We start from the raw sequence: 22,131 nt of genomic DNA on the forward strand, positions 1-22,131 counted from the left end.
AAGGTCCCGGCCTCGAACCACAGTCAACTACATGGGAGTCCAGCGACATAGCCATTATGCTAACTGCTGGTCCCTATGATATTTTTATATTGCAGTGTTTTGTTTTCATTTTCTTTGTAATGACAGAGGGCATATGCACAGGCACGAGATAAGAAAGCATCCCCCAGGGCCAGCAGTGGCATAGTGATTAAGGTGCTGGACTTCCCATGTGGCCAACTATGATTCAAGTCTTGGATCTTGGCAGTTTGTTTTCTCTCTCGTGTCAAATAGAAGAATAATAATGAATGAATAAAATTTAAGTAATCCTTAAAAAAAAAAAAAAGAGAGAAAGCAAGCGCCCTCTAATAGGCCTGGTCTCATCATAAATCCTTTTTTCTTGTTTAAATTTGCTATAGGGCAGGGCTGGCAGGTGGTGTGGTGGTCAAGGGTGCTGGCCTCCCACATGGCCGACTGTGGTCCGGGTCCTGGACTTGGCCACTTGCTTTCTCATTTTTTCTCTCTCTCTCACCCTCTCTCTGCCCCTCTCTGGTCATCTTGAAATAAATAAATAAATGGATAAATAAAGTTAAATAAAATTGTTATTTAAAAAAAATTTTGTGGGACCAGCAGTAAGCATTATAGCTATGTTGCTGGACTCCCATGCAGTTGACCGTGGTTCGAGTCTTGGACCCAGTGGCTTCAACTCATGCCGGGCGCGTGTGCGTGCGTGCCCAAGATCCTGAGAGGAGAATGGAGGAGAAGGGATTGTGGTGTGGCCATCACCCCTGGGGGGTGATTTCTCGCTTTCTGTCTCTCTGTTTCTGTCTTCCTGGTGAGTGCACGCACCCTATAGCAAAAAAACACCTCTCCAAAAGAAAAAAAAATTTTTTTTTGCTATAGGGCATGTGCACAAGCTAGAGAGAGAGAAAGCACCTCTAGAAGAATGTTGCAGTTCCTTCTCTTGGGATTTTGACCATTCATAAGCACCTGGCATGTTTTTTTCTTTCTTTTCTTTTTTTTTAAGAAAGATTTTTGCTATAAGGTTTGTGCACTTGCTGGAGATACAGAGAGAGAAAGTGAGAAATTACCCCCCTAGGGATAATGGCCATGCCACAGTCCTGTTAGAATTTTGGTCATGCATGCACATTTGTCTGGCATGAGTTTAAGCCATTGAGTCTGAGATTTGAACCACAGTTGACTACATGGGAGGCCAGTGACGTAACCATTTTGCCCCTTGCTGGTCCTTGTACCTTCTATGTTTTTCAAGTTGCAGGGTCCAGGACTCAAATCTAGTAGTCTGCTACGTGGGATCCAACTGCCTTAACCACCACACTTGTTGGCCCATATACAATTCTTTTTTTTTTTTTCATTAGTCCATCTCCCCAGGATCCCAGGCATGTGTGTGTGTGCATGGGATGTTTTTAAGCCACTAGGGCTTTAATTTAAACTGCAGTAGGCCATGTGGAATTTGCTGTATATCCTTCTGTGCTGCAAGGCTGACCCTGTATTGGAGCATTTTGACTATAACCCATCAAATGAGGTCAGGTGTATTTTCCACTTGTGGCATCATGGTGGCAGTCAAGAGTTTTGGATTTGGGAGTGATTTGGATTTTTGAATTAGGGATGCCCAACCTGTGTGTTACTGAGTGCCCTACCCTGTAGACTAAAGGCCATAATGTATGCATTATAGTTTTGTGACTCATTAGTAAATTTTTAAGGTTTTTAGTGTGTTGGAATTAGTTGAAACAGGATTTGACCTCTATTGAAATTGTTTGCCTTGAAATGATAGTACATATCGTATCACTCACTCTTTTTTGAAATTAGCATCATTAAAATGTAATTTTTCAGGCCAGCTAGTGAGGTAGTGGTTAAGATGGCTGGATCCCACATTGCCAACTGTGTGGTTGGAGTCCCAGACCCAGTGGCATGAAAGACATGCTTGGCATATGTATGTGCATGCCCAAAATCCTAAGAGGAGGCTGGAGGAGAAGGGATCATGGTGTTGCTGTCTCCCCAGGTAGTGATTTCTGTCTCTCTCTCTCTTGCATGTGCACACCTGTATAGCAAAAATAGAAAAGAAAAAAAATTTACACTGCATTCTAACGCAGGAGTTTTCTTTAAAATTGTTTTACTAGAGGGCCTGTGTGCTCGCTGAAGAAAGAGAGGGAAGTGAGAAAGCAGTCCCCACCAGTTGCTCCTGGGGAATGTTCATACTGCAATCCCTTCTCTTTATTTTTCCCCCTTTCTGGATTTTGCCATGCACACACATGTGCCCTGAGCATTTCTCAAACAGCTGAGTCTAGGATTTAAACCATGCAGTTGGTTATGTGAGATCTGTCTACCTTAATCACCATGCCACAGACCGGCCCCTAACTCAGGAGTTTTCTAATAGTTTTGTTCCCAGGGTAGAAAAATCTGAGTAGACACACTGGGCATGTGTGTGTGCGTGTGTGCCCAAGATCCCGAGAGGAGAATGGAGGAGAAGGGATTGCGGCATGACCATCCCCCCGGGGGGTGATTTCTCGCTTTCTGTCTCTCTGTCTGTCTCTGTCTGTCTGGCGAGGGCACGTGCCCTATGACAAAAACCTCTCAAAACAAAAAGCTGAGTAGAGAAATAATAATAATGTGTGCTCCTCTCTACTAGTAATTCAGTAAATATTTTCAGGTGAACTTTTTTTTAATAATTATTTTAAAATTTTATTTATTCATTCATTTATTTTAATTTGACCAGAGAGAGAGAGAGAGAAAGTGAGAAAGCAAACCACCAGGTCCAGGACTCAAACCATGGTTGGCCATATGGGAGTGCCCAGCACCCTAACCATCATGCCACCTGCTGGTCCCCTCAGGTGAACATTTTGTACTTTTCTTACTATTCCAGTTCTGGTTGATGTGGTATAAACTAACCTGGAATCTATTGTTCTATCTGATTTACAAGGAATTAAAATGATAAAAATTGATAGAAAGTAATAGCTCTTAAGATTATGTTCTTGGAGGCAGAAGTTAGCGTAATGGCTATGTTGCGGACCTCCCATGTAGTCGACTGCGGTTTGAGTCCTGGACCCAGTGGCCTAAACTCACGCCAGGAGCATGTGCGTGCATGCCCAAGATCCCGAGAGGAGAGGGAATTTTGGCGTGGCCATCCCCCCCTGGGGGATGATTTCTTGCTTCCCGTGTCTCTGTCTGTCTCTCTCTGTGGTAAGTGCACACACCCTATAGTAAAAACTTTTCCAAAAGAAAAAAAAAAAGGTTATGTTCTTATTTTCTATTATTAATACTATATTTGTTTTTTGCCATAGGGTACATGTACTTGCTAGAGAGAGACAAGAGGTAGGAAATTGAGAAATCACGCTTTAGGGAGGATAGCCACACAGGAATCCCTTTTCCTCCGTTATTTTGGGCACGCATGCAAATGTATCTAGCGTGAACTTTCAAGCCGTTGACTCTGTGACTTGAATAACTGTAAGCCCTGTGGTAGTCCAGTGCCTGACCATCATGTCACCTACTGGTCCTATGATCTTTTATGTAAATTTTTTAAAAAAGAATCATTTATTTAATTCCATTTATTATTATTATTTTTAAAGGAAATGAATTCGTTTCTTTTTTTTTAAATAATTTTTAAAAACATTTAACTTTGTTCATTTATTTCATTTTAATTTGACCAGAGAGGGACAGAGAGAGAGAAAAAACAAGCTATCAGAGCCTGGACTCAAATCATGGTCAGCCATGTAGGAGTCCAGTTCCTCCAACCACCATGTCACCTGCAGGCCCCAATTAGTTATTTTTTAATATTTCCAAGCAGAATCAGAGAGAGAAGGGGAAATCAAGAGCGAGAAAGCAAGCTGCCAGGTCTGGGACTTGAACAGTAGCCATGTGGGAGTCCAGTGCCTTTAACTCCCACACCACCTGCTGCCCCTATTCTTAATTTTTTTTTTTTTTTTTTTTTTGAGAGAGGTTAGTGCTATAGGGCGTGTGAGCTTGGTAGATGGACAGAGAGAGACAAAGAGACAGAAAGTGAGAAATCACCCTTAGGCGAGATGGTCACACCACAGCCCCTTCCCTCCCAGTCTCCTCTTGTGATTTTGGCATGCACGCATATGCACCAGGCGCGAGTGTTAAGGCACCGAGTCCGGGACTTCCAACTGCAGTCAGCTATGTAGGAATCCAGTCCCTTAATCACCACACACCTCCTGCTGGCCCTACTATACTTCTTTTAAGAATTATTTTCTTGGGGAACCAGCAGTTAGTGCAATGGCTATGTCACTGGACTCCCACATAGTCGACCATGGTTCGAGTCCTGGACCCGGTGGCTTAAACTCACACCGGGCACGTGTGCGTGCGTGCCCAAGATCCCAAGAGGACAATGGAAGAGAAGGGATTGCAGTGTGGCCATCCCCCCTGGGGGGTGATTTCTTGCTTTCTGTCTCTCTGTCTCTCTCTGTCTGTCTGGCGAGCGCACGCCCCCTATAGCAAAAATCTCTCCAAAAAAAAAAAAAGAAAAAAAAAAGAATTATTTTCTTTAACTTTATTTATTTATTCATTTGTTTATTTCAACTTGACCAGAGAAGGAGAGAGAGAGAGCTCCACCAGGTCCAGGACTGGAACCTCAGTTGGCCATGTGAGAATCCAATGTCTTTAACTACCACGCCACCTGCCGGACCCCCACTATATTTCTTGTAAACACTCTAAAATACTATTTGCTTCTTACAAGGTCTTTTCACATCCTTAGTAATATAGTAGTATTATATTGTTGAGCTCTTGATCATTATTTAATTTTTTGTTGGCTAAAATGAAGAGTGGGTACTCCAGAAATACGTGCAATATTTGGTTTTTAAAATAATTTTTAATTTAATTAATTTATTTTTAATTTGACCAGAGAGAGACAGACAAAGAATAGGAAATGGAAAGTGAGAAAGCAAGTTGCCAGGTCTAGGACTTGAACTGTGGTCAGCCATGTGAGTGTCCAGCACCTCAACCACTGCAACTCCTGCCAGCCATGTGATTATTCTTTGTCGAATGGAAAACAGGTTTGGTAGACTTTGAGTTGCAGTGATACTTTGTGAATTTAAGGTGATCATGTCCTATATTTCTTCTTGATAAAAATTTAAATAGAATTTATGGATGGAAATCTTTTTTTTAAAGAATTTTTATTCAATTTTATTTACTTATTATTGCTATTAAATTTGACCAGAGAGAGAGAGAAGGAGAGTGACAAGGCAAACCGCCAGGTTCATGACTTGAACCACAGTCAGCCATGTGGGAGTCCAGCACCTTAACCACCACGCCACCTGTCTGCCCCATGGATGGAAATTAAAGACAGATTTTGATGAAGGCCTATCCCTAATTAAAAAAAAAAAAAATTTTTATTTTTGTTTTTTAATTTGCTATAGAGCACTTGTGCTCTCCAAAGAGATGGAGTTGGGGGCAGGAGAGAGAGGGGAAGTGAGAAAGCAAGCTACCGGGTCTGGAATTCAAACTGAGGTTAGTCATGTGGTGGTAGTATAACACCTTAACTGCCATGCCACTTGCTGGCCCCTATTTTTTTTTTCTTTAATGTGCTATAGATTACTTTTTCTTGGGTAAGACTTCAGTATCTTCAGTTAAAATAAACTTTCATCATGCTATAGTTTTTTTCCCTTAAATATAAAATCTTTGTAATATTTTCTTTAAAGAATTATTTTAATGGGTGACCAGTAGTTGGCGTAATTGCTGTGTTGCTTGACTTCCATGTAGTTGACCGCAGTTTGAATCCTAGACCTGGTGGCTTAAACTCCACGCAGTGTGTGCATGTGTGCCCCAGATCCAAAGAGGAGACTGGAGGAGAAGGGATTGAAGTGTGGACATCCCCCCCGGGGGGAAATTTCTCACTTTCTGTCTCTCTCTCTCTTTCTAGCAAGCACGTGGGCCTTATAGCCAAAACCCTCTCAAAAAAAAAATTTATTTATTTAAATTTGACCAGAGGAGGACAGAACAAGAAAGCGAAAAACTGAGAGAGAGAGGGAAAGTTAGAAAACAAGCTGCAAGATCCGGGACTTGAAATGCAGTCGGCCATGTCGGAGTCCAGTTCCCTCAACTCCCCGCCACCTGCTGGCCCTCTGTAATATATTTTTAAGAATAAACGTCAGGGGTTGGGACCAGCAGTTAGCATAATGGCTATGTCGCTGGACTCCCACGTAGTTGACTGCGGTTTGCGTCCCAGACCCGGTGGTTTGAAACTCACGCTGGGTGCGTGTGCATGCGTGCCCAAGATCCTGAGAGGAGAATGGAGGAGAAGGGATTGTGGTGTGGCCATCCCCCCTGGGAGATGATTTCTCACTTTCTGTCTGTCTGGTGAGTGCACGTGCCCTATAGCAAAAACCTCTCCAAAAAAAAAGAAAAGAATAAATGTCAGATTTAAAAAATTGTAATGTATTTATTTATTTATTTATTCATGCATGCATGCATGCTATAGGGTGCATGTACTTGCAGGAGATAGAGTTGGGGAGGGAGAAAATGAGAAAACACTAGGTCCAGGACTCAAACCATGCAGTTGCCCGTGTGGGATCTGGCTACCTTAACCACCACGCTAGCCCAAATATTTGTAATCCCTTACTAGCCAGCCTATATTAGTCTTTTTTGTAAAGTTTTATTTGAGTATCCTTTAAGTTAATTGTATTTTTTTCTCTTCTCTGTTGTTTAGTCCAAAAGAAACTCTTCCTTCAAAACCCGTAAAGAAAGAGAAGGAACAGAGGACTCGCCACTTACTCACAGACCTCCCTCTCCCTCCAGAGCTCCCTGGTGGGGATCCATCTCCTCCAGACTCTCCAGAACCAAAGGCCATCACTCCGCCTCAGCAACCATATAAGAAGAGACCAAAGTAAGTTTTTAGAGGGGTCCTTATTATATGTTGCTTTCTTACTTTTTGTCCTAAATCTTAAATGTTTCTTCCATAACCCATACTGATAAGGTCATAGAAGTTTGAGCCTAAGATATATCTTTTATTTTGTTTTAATAGATTTAAAAAAAATCCTTTTTGGGAGATCTATTTATCTGCACCCATAGATACTTAGGTATATTTTCAGAAAAACAATAAATTCCCATATTCAGGTGTACAATGAATACCAATCCAATTTTGTCTTTTTAAAATATTAGTTTATTTATCTTTATTATTATTTTTAAAATTTAACCAGAGAGGGACAGAGTGAGAAAGAGGGGGAGAGAGGGAGAGAAAGTGAGAAAGCAAGCTACCAGGTCTAGAGCTTGAACCATGGTGGGCCATGTGGGAGTTCAGCACCCTTAACTACCACGCCACCTGCTGGCCCCCTATTTTGTCTTTTGAGTTCATAATACTTAGAGTATTAAAGAAGGAAAAAGTCCTTTTATTTAGAACGTGTTAACTCTGTATACATAAATGAAAATTAATAGTTACGGGATTTTTGTTCTTTTTTTTTAAAAGTTTGTTGTGGGGGGCAGGTGGCATAGTGGTTTAAGGGTATTGGACTCCCACATGGCTGACCACAGTTTGAATTCCGGACTGGTGACTTGCTTTCTCACCCTCCTCACCTCCCTTTCTCCCTCTCCCTTTTTCTTTCTCTCTCTGTCCCTCTCTAGTCAAATTTAAATGAATTAATTAAGTTAAATCAAATAATTCTTTTAAAAAATTTGTTAATAGGACCAGCAGATGCTATAGCGGTTATGATGCTAGAGTCTCACGTAATCAAGTGCATTTTGAGTCTTGGACCTGGTGGTTTAAAACTCATGCTGGGCACATGTGCCTGTATGCCCAAAATCCTGAGAGGAGAATGGAGAAGGGATTGCTGTGTGGCCATCCCCCATGGGGGGAGATTTTTTTTTTTTTTTTTTTTCTTTCTGTCTCTTTTTTTCCGGTGGGTGCACATGCCCTATAGCAAAAATCTCTGCCCCCCCCCCAAAAAAAAATTGTTAGCACATGTGCTAGAGAGAGATGAGAGAAGTGAGAAAACACTTCCTATGGGGGATGATAATGCTTCAATCTCATCTCCATTTGTCCTTTTTGTGATTTTTGGATGTGTACACACACATCTATTGTGATTTTCAAGCTACTGGATCTAGGATTTGAACTGGGTGGTTGGCCATGTGGGATCCAACCTCCTTTACCGCCACTGCCACCAGCTGGTCCAGATTTTTTTATTTAGAAGGTATAGAGTGCCTTACCATAAATGTAGTGTAGTCTGAGAATGAACTGATTCTTAACACTCTCCTTGATAAAAATAGTTAGCATTTATTGACAAAGATTTTAATATTGACAGTATTCTTTATTTTTTTTTTTCTTTGTTTTTGGGAGAGGTTTTTGCTATAGGGCACATGCGCTTGCCAGAAAGACAGAGGGAGACAGACATAGAAAGTGAGAAATCACCCCCCCCGAGAGGATGGCCACGCTGCCATCCTTTCTCCTCCATTCTCCTCCTGGGATCTTGGGTACGCACGCACATGCGCCTGGCGTGAGTTTAAGCCACTGGGTCCAGTACTTGAACTGTGGTCAATTACATGGGAGTCCAGCGACATAGCCATTACACCAACTGCTGATCTTGGTCCCTATTTATTTTAATTTTAATTTGTCCAGAGAGGGACAGAAAGAGAGAGAGAAAAACTGAGAAAGGAAGCCATCAAGTCTGGGACCCAAATTGTAGTCATCCATGTAGGAGTCAAGTGCCCCCAACCATCACGCCACCTGCCAGCCCTTATTTATTCACGTTAATATGACCATTTGACCAGAGAGGGACAGAGTGAGAGAGAGAGAAAGTGAGAAAACAAGCCAAGCTGCCAGGTTCAGGACTGAAACCATTGTCAGCCATGTGGGAGTCCAGTGCCCCAACCACCATGCTGCCTTCTGGCCTGGAGGATGTAGAGCTTTCCTGATTTTATATTGAAGCCAATCCTCAGAAAGGGCCAGGACGTAAGCAACAAATTCTCTCTTTGATCCCATGTCTTCCTAAAGCCAGAAATCTGTTTTTTAGGCAATGTGAGAGACTAAGCTAGTTCATATCATTGTTTTAATAAAAAAATTTATAAAAGACACAGGAACTATTCAAATAATCATTAAAAAATTTTCTTTTTTTCTATTAGTAGATTTAATTTTAGAAAATAACTTTTATTGTTTTATTTTTAGAATTTGTTGTCCTCGTTATGGAGAAAGAAGACAAACAGAAAGCGACTGGGGAAAACGCTGTGTTGACAAATTTGACATTATTGGTATTATTGGAGAAGGAACCTATGGCCAAGTATATAAAGCTAAGGATAAAGATACAGGTATTGTCATAAAATTCTAAATGTCTGGTTACCAATTTGTGATACTAATGTCTTAAGTAGACTTACAAAAGAAAATTTGGAGTACATTTAAAATTGTTAAGTAGACTAAAGTTTTCCAAAATAATAGTATGATTAGTACTATTTAAAGTTTATTTTTGTGGTGGGTCAGCATGATGGTTAATGGTGCTGGATTCCCACGTGACTGACTGCAGTTCGAGTCCAGACCTGGCAGTTTGCTTTCACCCTTTCGCTTTCTCTCTCTGGTCAAATGAAAAATAATAATAACAAATGGAATTAAATGAATAAATAATTTTTTTAAAATCCATTTTTGGGAGAGCAGCAGATGGTATGGTAGTTGGGACACTGGACTCCCATGTGGCTGACCACAGTTTGAGTCCTAGACCTGGCGGCTTACTTTGTCATTTTCCCTCTCTATCTTTCTCTAGTCAAATATAAAAGTAGTAATTAATTAATTAATTTAATATTCTTTAAAAGAAAATCTACATTATTCGAGCCCTGGACCTGGTTGATTGAAAGATACATCAGGTGTGCGTGCAAACGTGTGTGTGTGTACACATCAACCCAAGAGGAGAATGGAAGAAAAGGGATTATGGTGTGGTCATACCCCAATTTGATGGTTTCTCATGTACTCTTTCTCTTTCTCTGTTTCTGTCTCTCTCTCTGCAGTGAGTGTATGTGCTCTATAGCAAGTTAAAAAAAAAATGAGATTCATCCTCGGTGGCACTTTTTTTTTAAGAGAGATTATTGTTATATGGTGTGTGTGTTCTCTGGATAGAGAGACACAGACAAAAAGTGAGAAATCACCCCCCAGGAGGATGGCCATGCTGCAGTCCCTTGCCGTCCATTCTCCTTTCAGGATTTTGAGTATGCATGCACACGTGCTCAGCGTAAGTTTTAAGCTGCTGGATCCAGGACTCAAACTGTGGTTGACTGCATGGGAATCCAGTGATAAAACCATTATGTCCTCTGTGGGTCCCTCGATGGCACTTTTATCTTTTTAAAGAATAATTTAACTTTATTTATTACTTAATTATTTATTTATTTAAATTTGGCAAAAGAGGGACAGAGAGAGAGAAAGAGAAAGCAAACCACCAGGTCTGGAATTTGAATTGCCTTAACCACCGTGCTACTTCCTAGCTCCTCTGGCACGTTTTATTTTTGGAGAAGTTTTTGCTATAGGGTGTGTGTGCTCGCCGTATAGCAAAGGAGAGACAGAGGGACAAAAAGTGAGAAATCACTCCCCGCCAGGGGTGATGGCCATGCCACAATCCCTCCTCCTTCATTTTCCTCTCAGGTTCTTGTGCATGCATGCACTTGCACCCGGCATGAGTTTAAGACACCGGGTTGGAACTCGAACTGCGGTCGACTACATGGGACATAGCCATTATGCCAACTGCTGATCCATCCTCTGGCACTTTTTAAAAATATTTGCTAGAGGGTGTGCATGCTTGCTGGAGAGAGAGAGAGAGAGAGAGAGAGAGAGAGAAAATATGGGTGAATGAGAATGAGAATCCCCCATGGGAAATGGTCATGCCATAATCTCTTTTATTTAATTTATTATTATTATTTTTAAAATTTGCTATATGGCATGTGTGCTCACCAGAGAGAGAAAGAAAGTAAGCCACTAGGTTTGGGACTTGAACTGCAGTTGGTTTTGTGGGAGTTCAGCACCTTAACTACCATGCTACCTGTGACCCTGATTACTGGAAATATTAAGAGAGGATTGAAAAATAAAATTTTTACATTACTATTTGTTATATAAGGAAGAAATCTTTTAATATAAAATGAAGCATTTGAATTACTGGCTTATTTTTGTTTGGGTTACGATAGATAAAAAGTACGTGTGAGAGAGAGCGCAAGTGAGGGTATTCTTTTTTTCTAAAAAGATTTATTTATTTATTTATTTATTCATTTATTCCTTCATTATAGTTTGATCAGAGAGCGACACAGAGAGAGAGGAAAGTGAGAAAGCAAGCCATCAAGTACGGGATTTGAACCGTGGTCAGCCACGTGGGAGTGTCCAGCACCTTAACCACCATGCTGCCTGCTGGTCCCAAAAGTGAGGGCATTCTTGAAAGGCTCTCTAGCTTTCTTTCTTTCTTTTTTTTTCTTTCTTTTGGAGAGGTTTTTGCTATAGGGCGCATGCGCTCGCCAGACAGACAGAAAGACAGAAAGCGAGAAATCCCCCCCCAGGGGGGATGGCCATGCCACAATCCCTTCTTTTCCATTCTCCTCTCGGGATCTTGGGTACACACCACATGCACCCAGCGTGAGTTTAAGCCACCGGGTCCAGGACTCGAACCGCGGTTGACTACATGGGAGTCCAGCAACATAGCCATTACGCTAACTGCTGGCCCCCAGAAGCTCTCTAGCTTTCTAACGCAGGGTCCTGGGTCCTGTGCACAATCCTAGCCTGTGTTCAGGCCAACCCAGGAATCTGAGCCCACAGTCGGACACAGCCTTCAATCTTGCAGGACACTTGTGCCACTGCTACACCATAGCCACTGGGCCAATTGCTGGTGTATTATAATAATACAAAATTTTAAGATGTATCTGAATCTTAAAATAAAATTTAATTCCAGGGACTAGCAGATGATATAATGGTTATGTTGCTGGACTCCCATGTAGTGAACCATGGTTTGAGTTCTTGATCCAGCGGCCTGAAACTCACGCTGGGGAGGCTGGCAATTGGAGTGATGGTTAAGGGCACTGGTCTCCCATATGGCTGACTGAGGTTCGAGTCCTGGTCCTGGCAGCTTGCTTCCTCACTTTCTGTCTCTTTCTTTCTCTCCCTCTCTGGTCAAATTAAAATAAATAAATAAATGGATAAATAAAGATAAATAAAATAATTCTTCTTTAAAAGACAAAAACGCACAGGAGGTGCATGTGCATATATGACCAAGATCTGAAGAGGAGATTGAAGGGAAAGGGATTGTGGCATGGCCATCCACTCAGGGGGCTGGTTTCTCGCTTTCTGTCTCTGTTTCTCTGGCAAGCACATGCACCCTATAGAAAAAAAAAAATCTCTAAAAAAATTTAGTATGGGGGCTAAAGGTGTTGGACTCCCACATGGTCGTTCATGGTTTGAAAAATGGGGGCTAAAGGAATTGGACTCCCACATGGTCGTTCATGGTTTGAATTCTGGACCCACTGACTTACTTTCTCACTTTCTCTTTCTTTCTCTGATCAAACTGAAAAATAATAATAATAAAAGTTAAAAAAAAAGATTTTTAAAAAATAAGTACTTAATTTTATTTATTTATTCATTTATTTTAATTTGACCAGAGAGAGAGAGAGAGACAGGCAGAAAGAGAGAGAAAGTGAGAAAGTAAGTGAGTGGTTCTGGAACTGGAACCATGGTTGGCCATGTGTGAGTGTCCAGCACCTTAACCACCATGCCACCTGCTGGTCCCAATAAAATAATTAAAAAAAAAAATGAAAATGAAAATTAATTTCAAGTATTACCAAAAAATTTTATGTTCAGCTTCAGCATAGTCATTAGTTCATTGAACTGCAGTGCTAGAAATCACGTGATTGACCACAGGCATAGTCATCTGGAAAACATTGCAGGTGTACATGCACCCAGGGTCTTTACAAGCTAGAGGGGTGAGGGAAGGGCATTCTGACATAATCATGATGAGACCCTGTCAAGGATACCTCTCTCCCCACTCTCCTTTGCACATGTGCACACGTGTACCTTACTCTTTCTCACTCTCTTGACTTAAATAAACTTAGAAAAAATCAGGATTATGTGACTGGCAGGTAGCATGGTGGTTAAAGGCACTGGACTCTCACGTGACTAACTGTGGTTTGAGTCCTGGACCTGGTGGTTTGCTTTCTTACTTTCTCTCTCTTTCACTCTCGCTCTGTTCCTCTCTGATCAAATGAGAATAAATAAATAAAGTTAAATGAAATAATTCTTTAAAAATGAAAAGAATCAGGATTAGCCCCATAGTGCAGCAGTTAAGGTAGCTAGATCTCATGTGACCAACTATGATTTGAACCCTTTTCCCAATGGTGTTTGACACTCTGGGTGTATGTACTTGCGTGCTCAAAATCTAGAAGGGAGAAATGAAGGAAAAAATGTTAGGATGACCATACCCCATTGGGAGATGCTTTCTCTTTCTGTAGGGTGTATGTACCCTCTAACAATTAATTAAAAAAAAAAAAAAAGACCAGAAAGGGAGCTCTATTTTTAATTCCCACATTGTGCATATACTCTCCAGAGAGAGGGACAGGGAGATAGGGAGTTAATAAGTGACAAAGCACCTCCCAGTGGAGTGTGGTTGTACCACAATTTGCTTTTACCTTTTCCATCCTGTAAAGATTACAGGCCCTCATGAACATGTACCTGGCATGGTTTTCAAGCAGCTGGGCCCGAGAATCCAACCAGTCAGCCCTGTGGCTCCCTTTAACTATTAGGCTTCAGGGTTGGCCCAGGGATTTATATTTTAAAGATGCAGAAGTATCAGGCACGGGCCCAACCTGGTGGCATAGTCGGGGCCCCAAACTGTGTTGGAATCCACATGGCCAACTGTTGATTGGGATCGCCCACCTGGTTGACCTGAAATATGTCAACCATGCATGATTCCGACAAGATGGAGAGCTGAGGGGAAGATAATATGGCATAATAAAACCATGTTGAGGGTACCTCCCAGCCCCTTTCATGACCTTCCCTTCTCTCTCACATGTGCACATACACACTATCATAATTTTTTCTCAAAAAAGTTTGAAAATACAGCATTAAAGCCATCCTTCGGTGGCACAGGCAGCAGGGTATCGCATTCCAATGCCGGAAGTCTTGTGGGAGGCCTTGGGGTTGCAGGTCCACTTGAACTCTCTGAAGCCCATGAACCTAGCTGGCTGTAGGGCTGGGCGTAGACTGTTACCTGGATGAAACCCTGTCAAGGTTCTCCCTCTCTCTCCATTCCTCTCTTATCTTCTCTCTCCTCCTCTTTGTACCCTTTCCCTTCATAAAAGAAAGAAACTTGAAAAAAATAATTAAAGTGAGCATTAAGTTTGTCCTTAAACCAAGGGCATATACAAGGGTACTTCAGAAAGATTATGGAGAAATGGAATTAAAGTTTATTTTGGTGCCTTTTTCATAATGCGTGTTTTCTATGAACTTTTTGTAGTACGCCCCCCCCCCCTTACATTGTTGGTTCATGATGGTGGCCAGAAAAATGCTAATTGATGGTAATCATTTGGATTTGTTTTGGCAGGAGAACTAGTGGCTCTGAAGAAGGTGAGGCTAGACAATGAGAAAGAGGGCTTCCCAATCACAGCCATCCGTGAAATCAAAATTCTTCGTCAGTTAATCCACCGAAGTGTTGTTAACATGAAGGAAATTGTCACAGATAAACAAGATGCACTGGACTTCAAGAAGGACAAAGGTACTAATGAATCACGTTTCTTTTTTTCTTTCTTTCTTTAGAGATTTTTACTATGGGATGTGTGCGCTCACCAGAAAGGCAGAGCGAGACAGAGAGACAGAAAGTGGGAAATCACCCTCCAGGGGAGATGGCCATGCCAGAATCCCTTCTCTTCCATTTTCCTCTCAGGATCTTGGGAACGCACACATGCACGACTGCCTGGTGTGAGTTTAAGCCACCGGGTCCGGGACTTGAAGCATGGTCGACTACATATGAGTCCAGCGACATAGCTATTATGCCAACTGCTGGTCCCAATGAATCACATTTCTAAAGAGTAGATTGGGTCAGTCTTATTTTCCATTTTTAGCATGTTTGCCTGTATTTCTTTTTTAGCAGGTTATGCTAATGTTCTGCTTCTTTCTGTAATCTGTGCTTTTGTTTGTTTCCTATAGTGAATATGCACTTGCCAGAGAAAGAGAGAAGTGAAAAATCATCCCTTGGGGGGATGGCACACTATTATCAATCTCTTCTCCTCCATTCTCCTCTTGGGATTTTTATTATTTTTTTTTTGGAGAGGTTTTTGCTATATGGTGTGTGCGCTTGCCAGACAGACAGAGGAGACAGAGAGATAGTGAGAAATCACCACCCAGAGGGGATGGCCACGCTGCAATCCCTTCTCCAACATTCTCCTCTCGGGATCTAGGGCGCGCACGCACACATGCCTGGCGTGAGATTAAGCCACCGGGTCCGGGACTCGAACCACGGTCAACTACGTGGGAGTCCAGTGACATAGCCATTACACTAACTGCTAGTCCCTCCTCTTGGGATTTTGAGCACACATAAGTGCCAGTATGTTTTTTCATGCTACTGGGTCCGGGACAAGAACTGTATAGTGGATATGTGAGATTTACTCCACCTACTATCTTCTATTTGTAATTTTTTTTTAAGTTATAGGGCACTTGCAGTCGCCAAAGAGACAGAGAGTGACAGAGACAGAAAGCGAGAAATCACCCACAGGGGGATGGCCACGCCACAGTTCCTTCTCCTCCATTGTTCTCTTGGGATTTGGGGCATGCATGCAAATGACCCCAGGGTGAGTTTTAAGTCTCTGAGTCTAGGACTCAAACAGTAGTCGAGAACGTGGGGGTCCAGTGACCAATGACCTAACCATTTTGTTATCTGCTGGTCCCCCTCTATTTGTACTTTTAAAAATCATTTTTTGGGGCCAGCAGGTGGCCTGGTGGTTAAGGGCACTGGATGTCCACATGACTGACTGTGGTTCGAGTCTTGGACCTGGTGGCTTGCTTTCTCACTTTCTCTCTCTCTCTGTGTGTGTGTGTGTGTGTGTGTGTGTGTGTGTGTGTCTGTCTGTCTGGTCAAATTAAAATAAATACATAAATAAAAATTAAATAATTTTTAAAAATTATTTTTTATTGGGTCAGCAGGTAGTCTAATGGTTAAGGATACAGGGCTCCCACATGGCCGACTCTGGTTCTAGTCCCAGATCTGGTGGCTTACTTTCTTACTTTCTCTTGCTCTCTGTCCCTCTCTGATCAAATTAAAATAAATAAATAAGGTTAAATAAAATAATCTTTTTTTTTTTTTGAGAGGTTTTTGCTATAGGACACGTGTGCTCGCCAGATAGACAGAGAGACAGAAAGGGAGAAATCACCCCCCAGGGGAATGGCAACGCCATAATCCCTTCTCCTCCATTCTCCTCTTGGGATCATGGGCACACATGCACATGTGCCCGGCGTGAGTTTAAGCCACTGGGTTCGGAACTCAAACCGCGGTCAACTACATGGGAATCCAGCAACATAACCATTATGCTAACTGCTGGTCCCTAAATAAAATAATTATTTAAAAATAATTTTTTATTATTGACATATCCATTAGGTAAACAGGGTCTGTTGTAATAACTACTAAAGTCAGTAAAGAAACAACATAAGATCTTATTTCTTTTTTTTTTTTTTTTTTAGGTTTTTGCTATAAAGTGTATCTGCTCGCAAGAAAGAGAGAGGAAGCGAGAAATCACTCTCTGGGAGGGGGGATGGCCATGCCGGAATCCCTTCTCCTCCATTCTCCTCTCGGGATCTTGGACATGCACGCACACGCACCTGGTCTGAGTTTAAGCTACCAGGTCCAGGTAGCTTAAACTCGAACCACAGTCGACTACATGGGAGTCCAGAGACCTAGCCATTATGCCAGCTGCTAGTCCCCATAAGATCATATTTCAACTAACTTTTCCCAGGTTGTTTTTTTTCCTAAAAAATTACAGAATAGTAATGTAGATTAAAGCGAAGATTTATTAGTTATTGTCATCCCTTCTGGTTATTGTTTATATGCATTCATATTTTTACACAGTTTTTGAGTGATAGAGCTTATAATTCAAAGCAAATCTGAAGTTAACAATTTAAAACAAATCTGTAGAAGGTGGTTTGTTTGTTTGTTTTAAGCTACTGGGGTCTGGGACAAGAACTACAGAGCAGATAAGTGGGATCTACTTTTGCTATAGAGCATGTGCACTTGCCAGAAAGACAGAGAGACAGAGATAGAAAGTGAGAAATCACCCCCCCCCCCATGGGGGATGGCCACACCACAATCTCTTGTCCTCCATTCTCCTCTTGGAATCTTGAGCATTCATGCACACGCCCCTGGGTGAATTTAAGCCACCACGTTCAGGACTTGAACCGTGGTCGACTCCATGGGAGTCCAGTGACATAGCCATTACGCTAACTGCCAGTCACAACTGTTATCATTATTTTTTAATTTGACCAGAGAGAGAGGGGGAAGTAAGCTGCCAGGTCCAGAACGTGAACTGCAGTGGGCTATGTGGGAATCTAGCACCTCAACCACCACACCACCTGCCAGCCCCTCTTGTGTTTTTTTTTTTTTTTAAGGTAGCGACTTACTATGTCATAATCCTGCCTCATCCTGTCAAGCAACTGGGAGTACAGACATGTGCTACCACACTTGGCTTTTATGGTAGGCCAAGAATTAAATCTAGGCTTTCCATGTGGCCTATGCCTGTAGGATAGCAGCATCAGCTAGTGTGCATTACTGTGACTTGGCTAAGTATGTCTTTTTAAAAACTTATCATCTGAGTAGGTGAATTATGATATCATTATTTTGTTTCTTTTTTTTTTTTCTTGAGAAGCTTTTGCTATAGGGCGCTTGCACTCACCAGAAGGACAGAGAGAGACAGAGAGTCAGAAAGCGAGAAATCACCCCCAGGGGGGATGGCCACGCCGCAGTCGCTTCTCTTCCATTCCTGTCTCAGGATCTTGGGCATGCATGCACACATACCTAGCGAGTTTAAGCCACTGGGTCTAGGACTCGAAGCATGGTCGACCACATGGGAGACCAGCTATAGGGTATGTGCACTCATCATAAAGACAGAGACAGACAGACAGATCGCGAGAAATCACCCCTCTGTGGGATGGCCATGCTGCAATCTCTTCTTTATTCTCTCAGTATCTTGGGCACGCACACACATGTGGCCGTCGTGAGTTCAAGCCACCGGTTGGGGACTCAAACTGCAGTCAACAACATGGGAGTCCAGCAACATAGCCATTACGCCAACTGTTAGTCCCTTGTCAGATTTTTTTTTTTTTTTAAGAATTATTTTTTATTGGGATCAGCAGTGGCTGGTCCCAGACCCCGTGGGGCTTAAACTCATGCCGGGTATGTGTGCGTGCGTGCCCAAGATCCCGAGATGAGAATGGAGGAGAAGGGATTGCAGCGTGACCATCCCCTGTGGGGGGGTGATTTCTCGCTTTCTGTCTCTCTGTCTTTCTGGCGAGCACATGTGCCATATAGTGAAAACCTCTCCAAAAAAAATAAGAGTTTTTTTCCTTAAGTTTATTTCCTTCCTGATCCAGACAGTAACCTCAACAGGGTATGGGCACCACTAGCTTGAACCAACCCTGGATCGTTGGCACACATGCGTCTGGTATACTCAGGAATGTCTTCTACATGGATCGAGAACATGGATCAGCCTTACAGAGCATCACATTTAACTGCTGTGCCAGTGTTCGGGCCTTCTAGTGTTTGTTATTTTACAGTATTTGCCTTTATCACACACCCTGTGAAAAGAGGAAAGGTAGTTAATTTTAAGTTATGTAGTATTCTTTTAGCATCTTACTCCTTTTATTTACTTACAAATTTTAGAGAGTTGAATTAGATGATTCACTTTCTTTTTTTATATATAATTTTTTAAAAAAATTATTTAATTAATTTATTTATTAGGTTTTTTTTGGGGGGGGAGGTTTTTCGCTACAGGGCGCATGCGCTCACCAGACAGAGAGAGACATAGAGACAGAAAGCGAGAAATCACCCCCCAGGGGGATGGTCACGCTGCAATCCCTTCTCCTCCATTCTCCTCTCGGGATCTTGGGCATGCACGCACATGCGCCTGGCGTGAGTTTTAAGCCACCGGGTCCGGGATGCGAACCATGGTCGATTACGTGGGAGTCCAGCGACATAGCCATTATGCTAACTGCTGGTCCCAGTTTATTTATTAGTTTTTCACATGAGTTTTTGCAGAGGAAGAGAGACAGAGAGAGGGAGAGAGAGAAAGCAAGCCACCAAGGTCAGGACTTGAACCGTGGTCAGCCATGTGGAAATTCTAATACCTTAACCACTATGCCATGTGCTGGGCCCAATTCACTTTCTTTTAATTAATCTATAAAATTGAGGGGTCATTTGAGTGCTATGGTCAACTTTTAAAATTGGACCAGCAGTTAGTGTAATGACTGTGTCTCTGGACTCCCATGTAGTTGACTGTGGTTCGAGTTCCAGACCTGGTGGCTCAAACTCACACTGGGCACATGTACGTGCGTGCCTAAGATCCTGAGAGGAGAACGGAGGAGAAGGGATTGCAGTGTGGCCATCCCCCCTAGGGGGTGATTTCTTGTTTTCTGTCTGTCTTTGTGGCGAGTGATGCACCCTATAGTAAAAACCTCTAAAAAAAAAAAAAAGGAATTAAATAAATGATTCTTTTTTAAAAAGAATTATTTTAATTTAATTTTATTTATTCATTTGTTTTATTTTAATTTGACCAAAGAGAAAGAGAAAGAGAGAGAGAGAGGAAGTGAGAAACCAAGCCTCCAGGCTCGGGACTCGAACCATGGACCGCTGTGTGGGAGTGTCCAGTGCCTTAACCACCACGTCACCTGCTGGTCCCAATAAATAATTCGTTTTTGTTGTTGTTAATTATTTATTTAATTTTATTTATTCACTCATTTATTTTAATTTGACCAGAGAGAGACAAAGAGGAGGAAAGAGAGAGAGGGAAAGTGAGAAAGGAAGCCATCAGATCCGGGACTCGAACTGTGGTCGGCCATGTGGGAGTGTCCAGCGCCTTAACCACCACGCCACCTACTGGTCCCCCAATAAATAATTCTTTAAAAAAGAAAAAAAAAACGAAAAACAAGTAAAAAACAGAGCTGGCAGGTGGGCGTGGCAGTTGAAGGTGTCCCACAAGCTGACTATGGTTTGAGTCCCTGACCTGGCGGCTTGCATTCTTACTTTCCCTTTTTCTCTCTGTCTCTGTCTGGTCAAATTAAAAATAATGATAACAAACGGAATTAAATAAGTAACTATTTTAAAATTACATTAAAATTTGAGCTGTTGTTATTTTGGCAACTATCTTCTTCTTGTTTTTACTATTTTAACCAATTTTTTTATACAGGTGCCTTTTACCTTGTATTTGAGTATATGGACCATGATTTAATGGGACTCCTAGAATCCGGTTTGGTGCACTTTTCTGAGGACCATATCAAGTCTTTCATGAAACAGCTAATGGAAGGATTGGATTACTGTCACAAAAAGAATTTCCTGCATCGGGATATTAAATGTTCTAACATTCTGCTGAATAACAGGTAACATAGTAACCAAAAATAGTTAAGAACTTTCCTTTTGTCTTCTGACTTTTGTTTATTTGTTGAGATTATTGGGATATTAAGATTCTGGGACCAACAGGTGGTATGGTGGTCAAGGTGCTGGACACTCCCACATGGCCTACCATGGTTCGAGTCCTGGACCTGGTGGCTTGCTTTCTCACTTTCCCTCTGTGTGTGTGTGTGTCTCTCTCTCTCTGGTAAAATTAAAGTAAATGAATTAACAAATAAAATTAAATAAATAATTTTTTTGAATTATTATTTTCTTTATTAATTAATTTATTTCTTAATTTGACCAGAGAGAGACAGAGGATGAGAGAGAGAGAGAGAAGAAGTGAGAAAGCAAGCCACCAGATTTAGGACTCGAACCCTGGTCAGCCATGTGGAAGTGTCCAGCGCCTTAACCACCACACCACCTGCTGGTCCCCCAAATAAATAATTTTTAGAAAGAGATTTTAAGTAGATTCAATAGTGAAGTTTTTTTGCATTTACATAGAGCTGATAATTATACCATAGGAACTATCTATCCTTTTTTTAAAAAAGATGTATTTATTTAATTCAATTTGTTGTTATTATTTTCAATTTAACCAGAGAGAGACAGAGAGAGAGAAAGGGAAAGCAAGACGCTAGGTGCAGGACTTGAATTGTGGTTGGCCACGTGGGAATCCAGTACCCCATCCACCACACTACCTATTGGCACCATATTTATTTTAGTTTTTGCTATAGGGCCCAGTGCACTTGCCAGAGAGATAAAGAGACAGCAAGAAAGAGTGGGAAAGTGAGAAATCACCCCAGGGAGGATGGCCAAATTGCCATCCCTTTTTCTCCATTTTCCTTTAGGGATTTTTGGCATGAATGTGCCAGCATAATTTTCAAACGACCAGCCCAGGACTCAAACTGCAGAGTCAGCCATATGGGATCTAGCATCTTAATTAATCTCTGTGCCACCTGCCAGCCCCTTTAAAGTTTTAATAGCATAAACATAAATCTGATTTTGAACAGGTATTTATTCTTTAGAAGAATTTATCGTCTAATTTCTTTGTGCTTATTTGCCAGAGTTGCAGTGGTAATAATAAATAAGTTGTACATGCTACTATTGAAGTTAAAAAACAAGTCTTGTACCATTAAATCAGGGCAGTATTTGGTCTTGTAGGTAATTGGGTTGTTTATATTTGTCTTCATCTGATTCATCCATCGTTTTAAGCATTCGTGTTTAATTATATTGAACATCTAGATAGAAATGTGGAATGATTATGAAACATTTCTTATATATATGGAGTAGAGTAACCAACCTTACAGTGTTCTCTGGAACTTAATGTGGTTTTAGCACTGAAAGTCTCACCATACAGGATGAATGATCACTGTAAAGTGCAGAGGTTTTTTTATTTCTGTTTTTGTTTTTAATATTTTTGCCATAGGCACATGTACTCACTAGAGAGAGAAAGAGAGAGAGAGAGGAAAAATGAGAAATCTCACTCCAGGGGAATGGCCATGCTGCAATCCCTTCTCTTTTATTTTACTCTTGGATTTTGGGCAGGCACGCCCATGTATCTAGTATATTTTTCAAGCCACTGGGTCTGGGACTCAAACCATGC

The 22,131-nt window shown here is 41.6% G+C and overlaps 1 protein-coding gene across 9 annotated transcripts in view; it reads left to right on the forward strand.

Moving 5' to 3' along the window:
* Nucleotides 1–22,131, forward strand: part of CDK12 (cyclin dependent kinase 12) — a 135,436-nt gene that overhangs the window by 21,037 nt on the left and 92,268 nt on the right. For all 9 annotated transcript variants that reach the window (XR_003550608.1, XR_335621.3, XR_335623.3 and 6 more), the window contains 4 exons: nt 6,656–6,832; nt 9,104–9,243; nt 14,487–14,657; nt 20,329–20,518. Coding sequence is in view for 5 of the 9 variants with exons in the window: in XM_006155889.3 (XP_006155951.1) it covers nt 6,656–6,832; nt 9,104–9,243; nt 14,487–14,657; nt 20,329–20,518 (678 nt within the window). In the remaining 4 variants the exon portion in view is untranslated. The remainder of the gene's footprint in view (nt 1–6,655; nt 6,833–9,103; nt 9,244–14,486; nt 14,658–20,328; nt 20,519–22,131) is intronic.

This window comes from Tupaia chinensis, unplaced genomic scaffold (genome assembly GCF_000334495.1).
Source record: "Tupaia chinensis unplaced genomic scaffold, TupChi_1.0 Scaffold000477_1, whole genome shotgun sequence".
Classification (NCBI taxonomy): domain Eukaryota; kingdom Metazoa; phylum Chordata; class Mammalia; order Scandentia; family Tupaiidae; genus Tupaia; species Tupaia belangeri.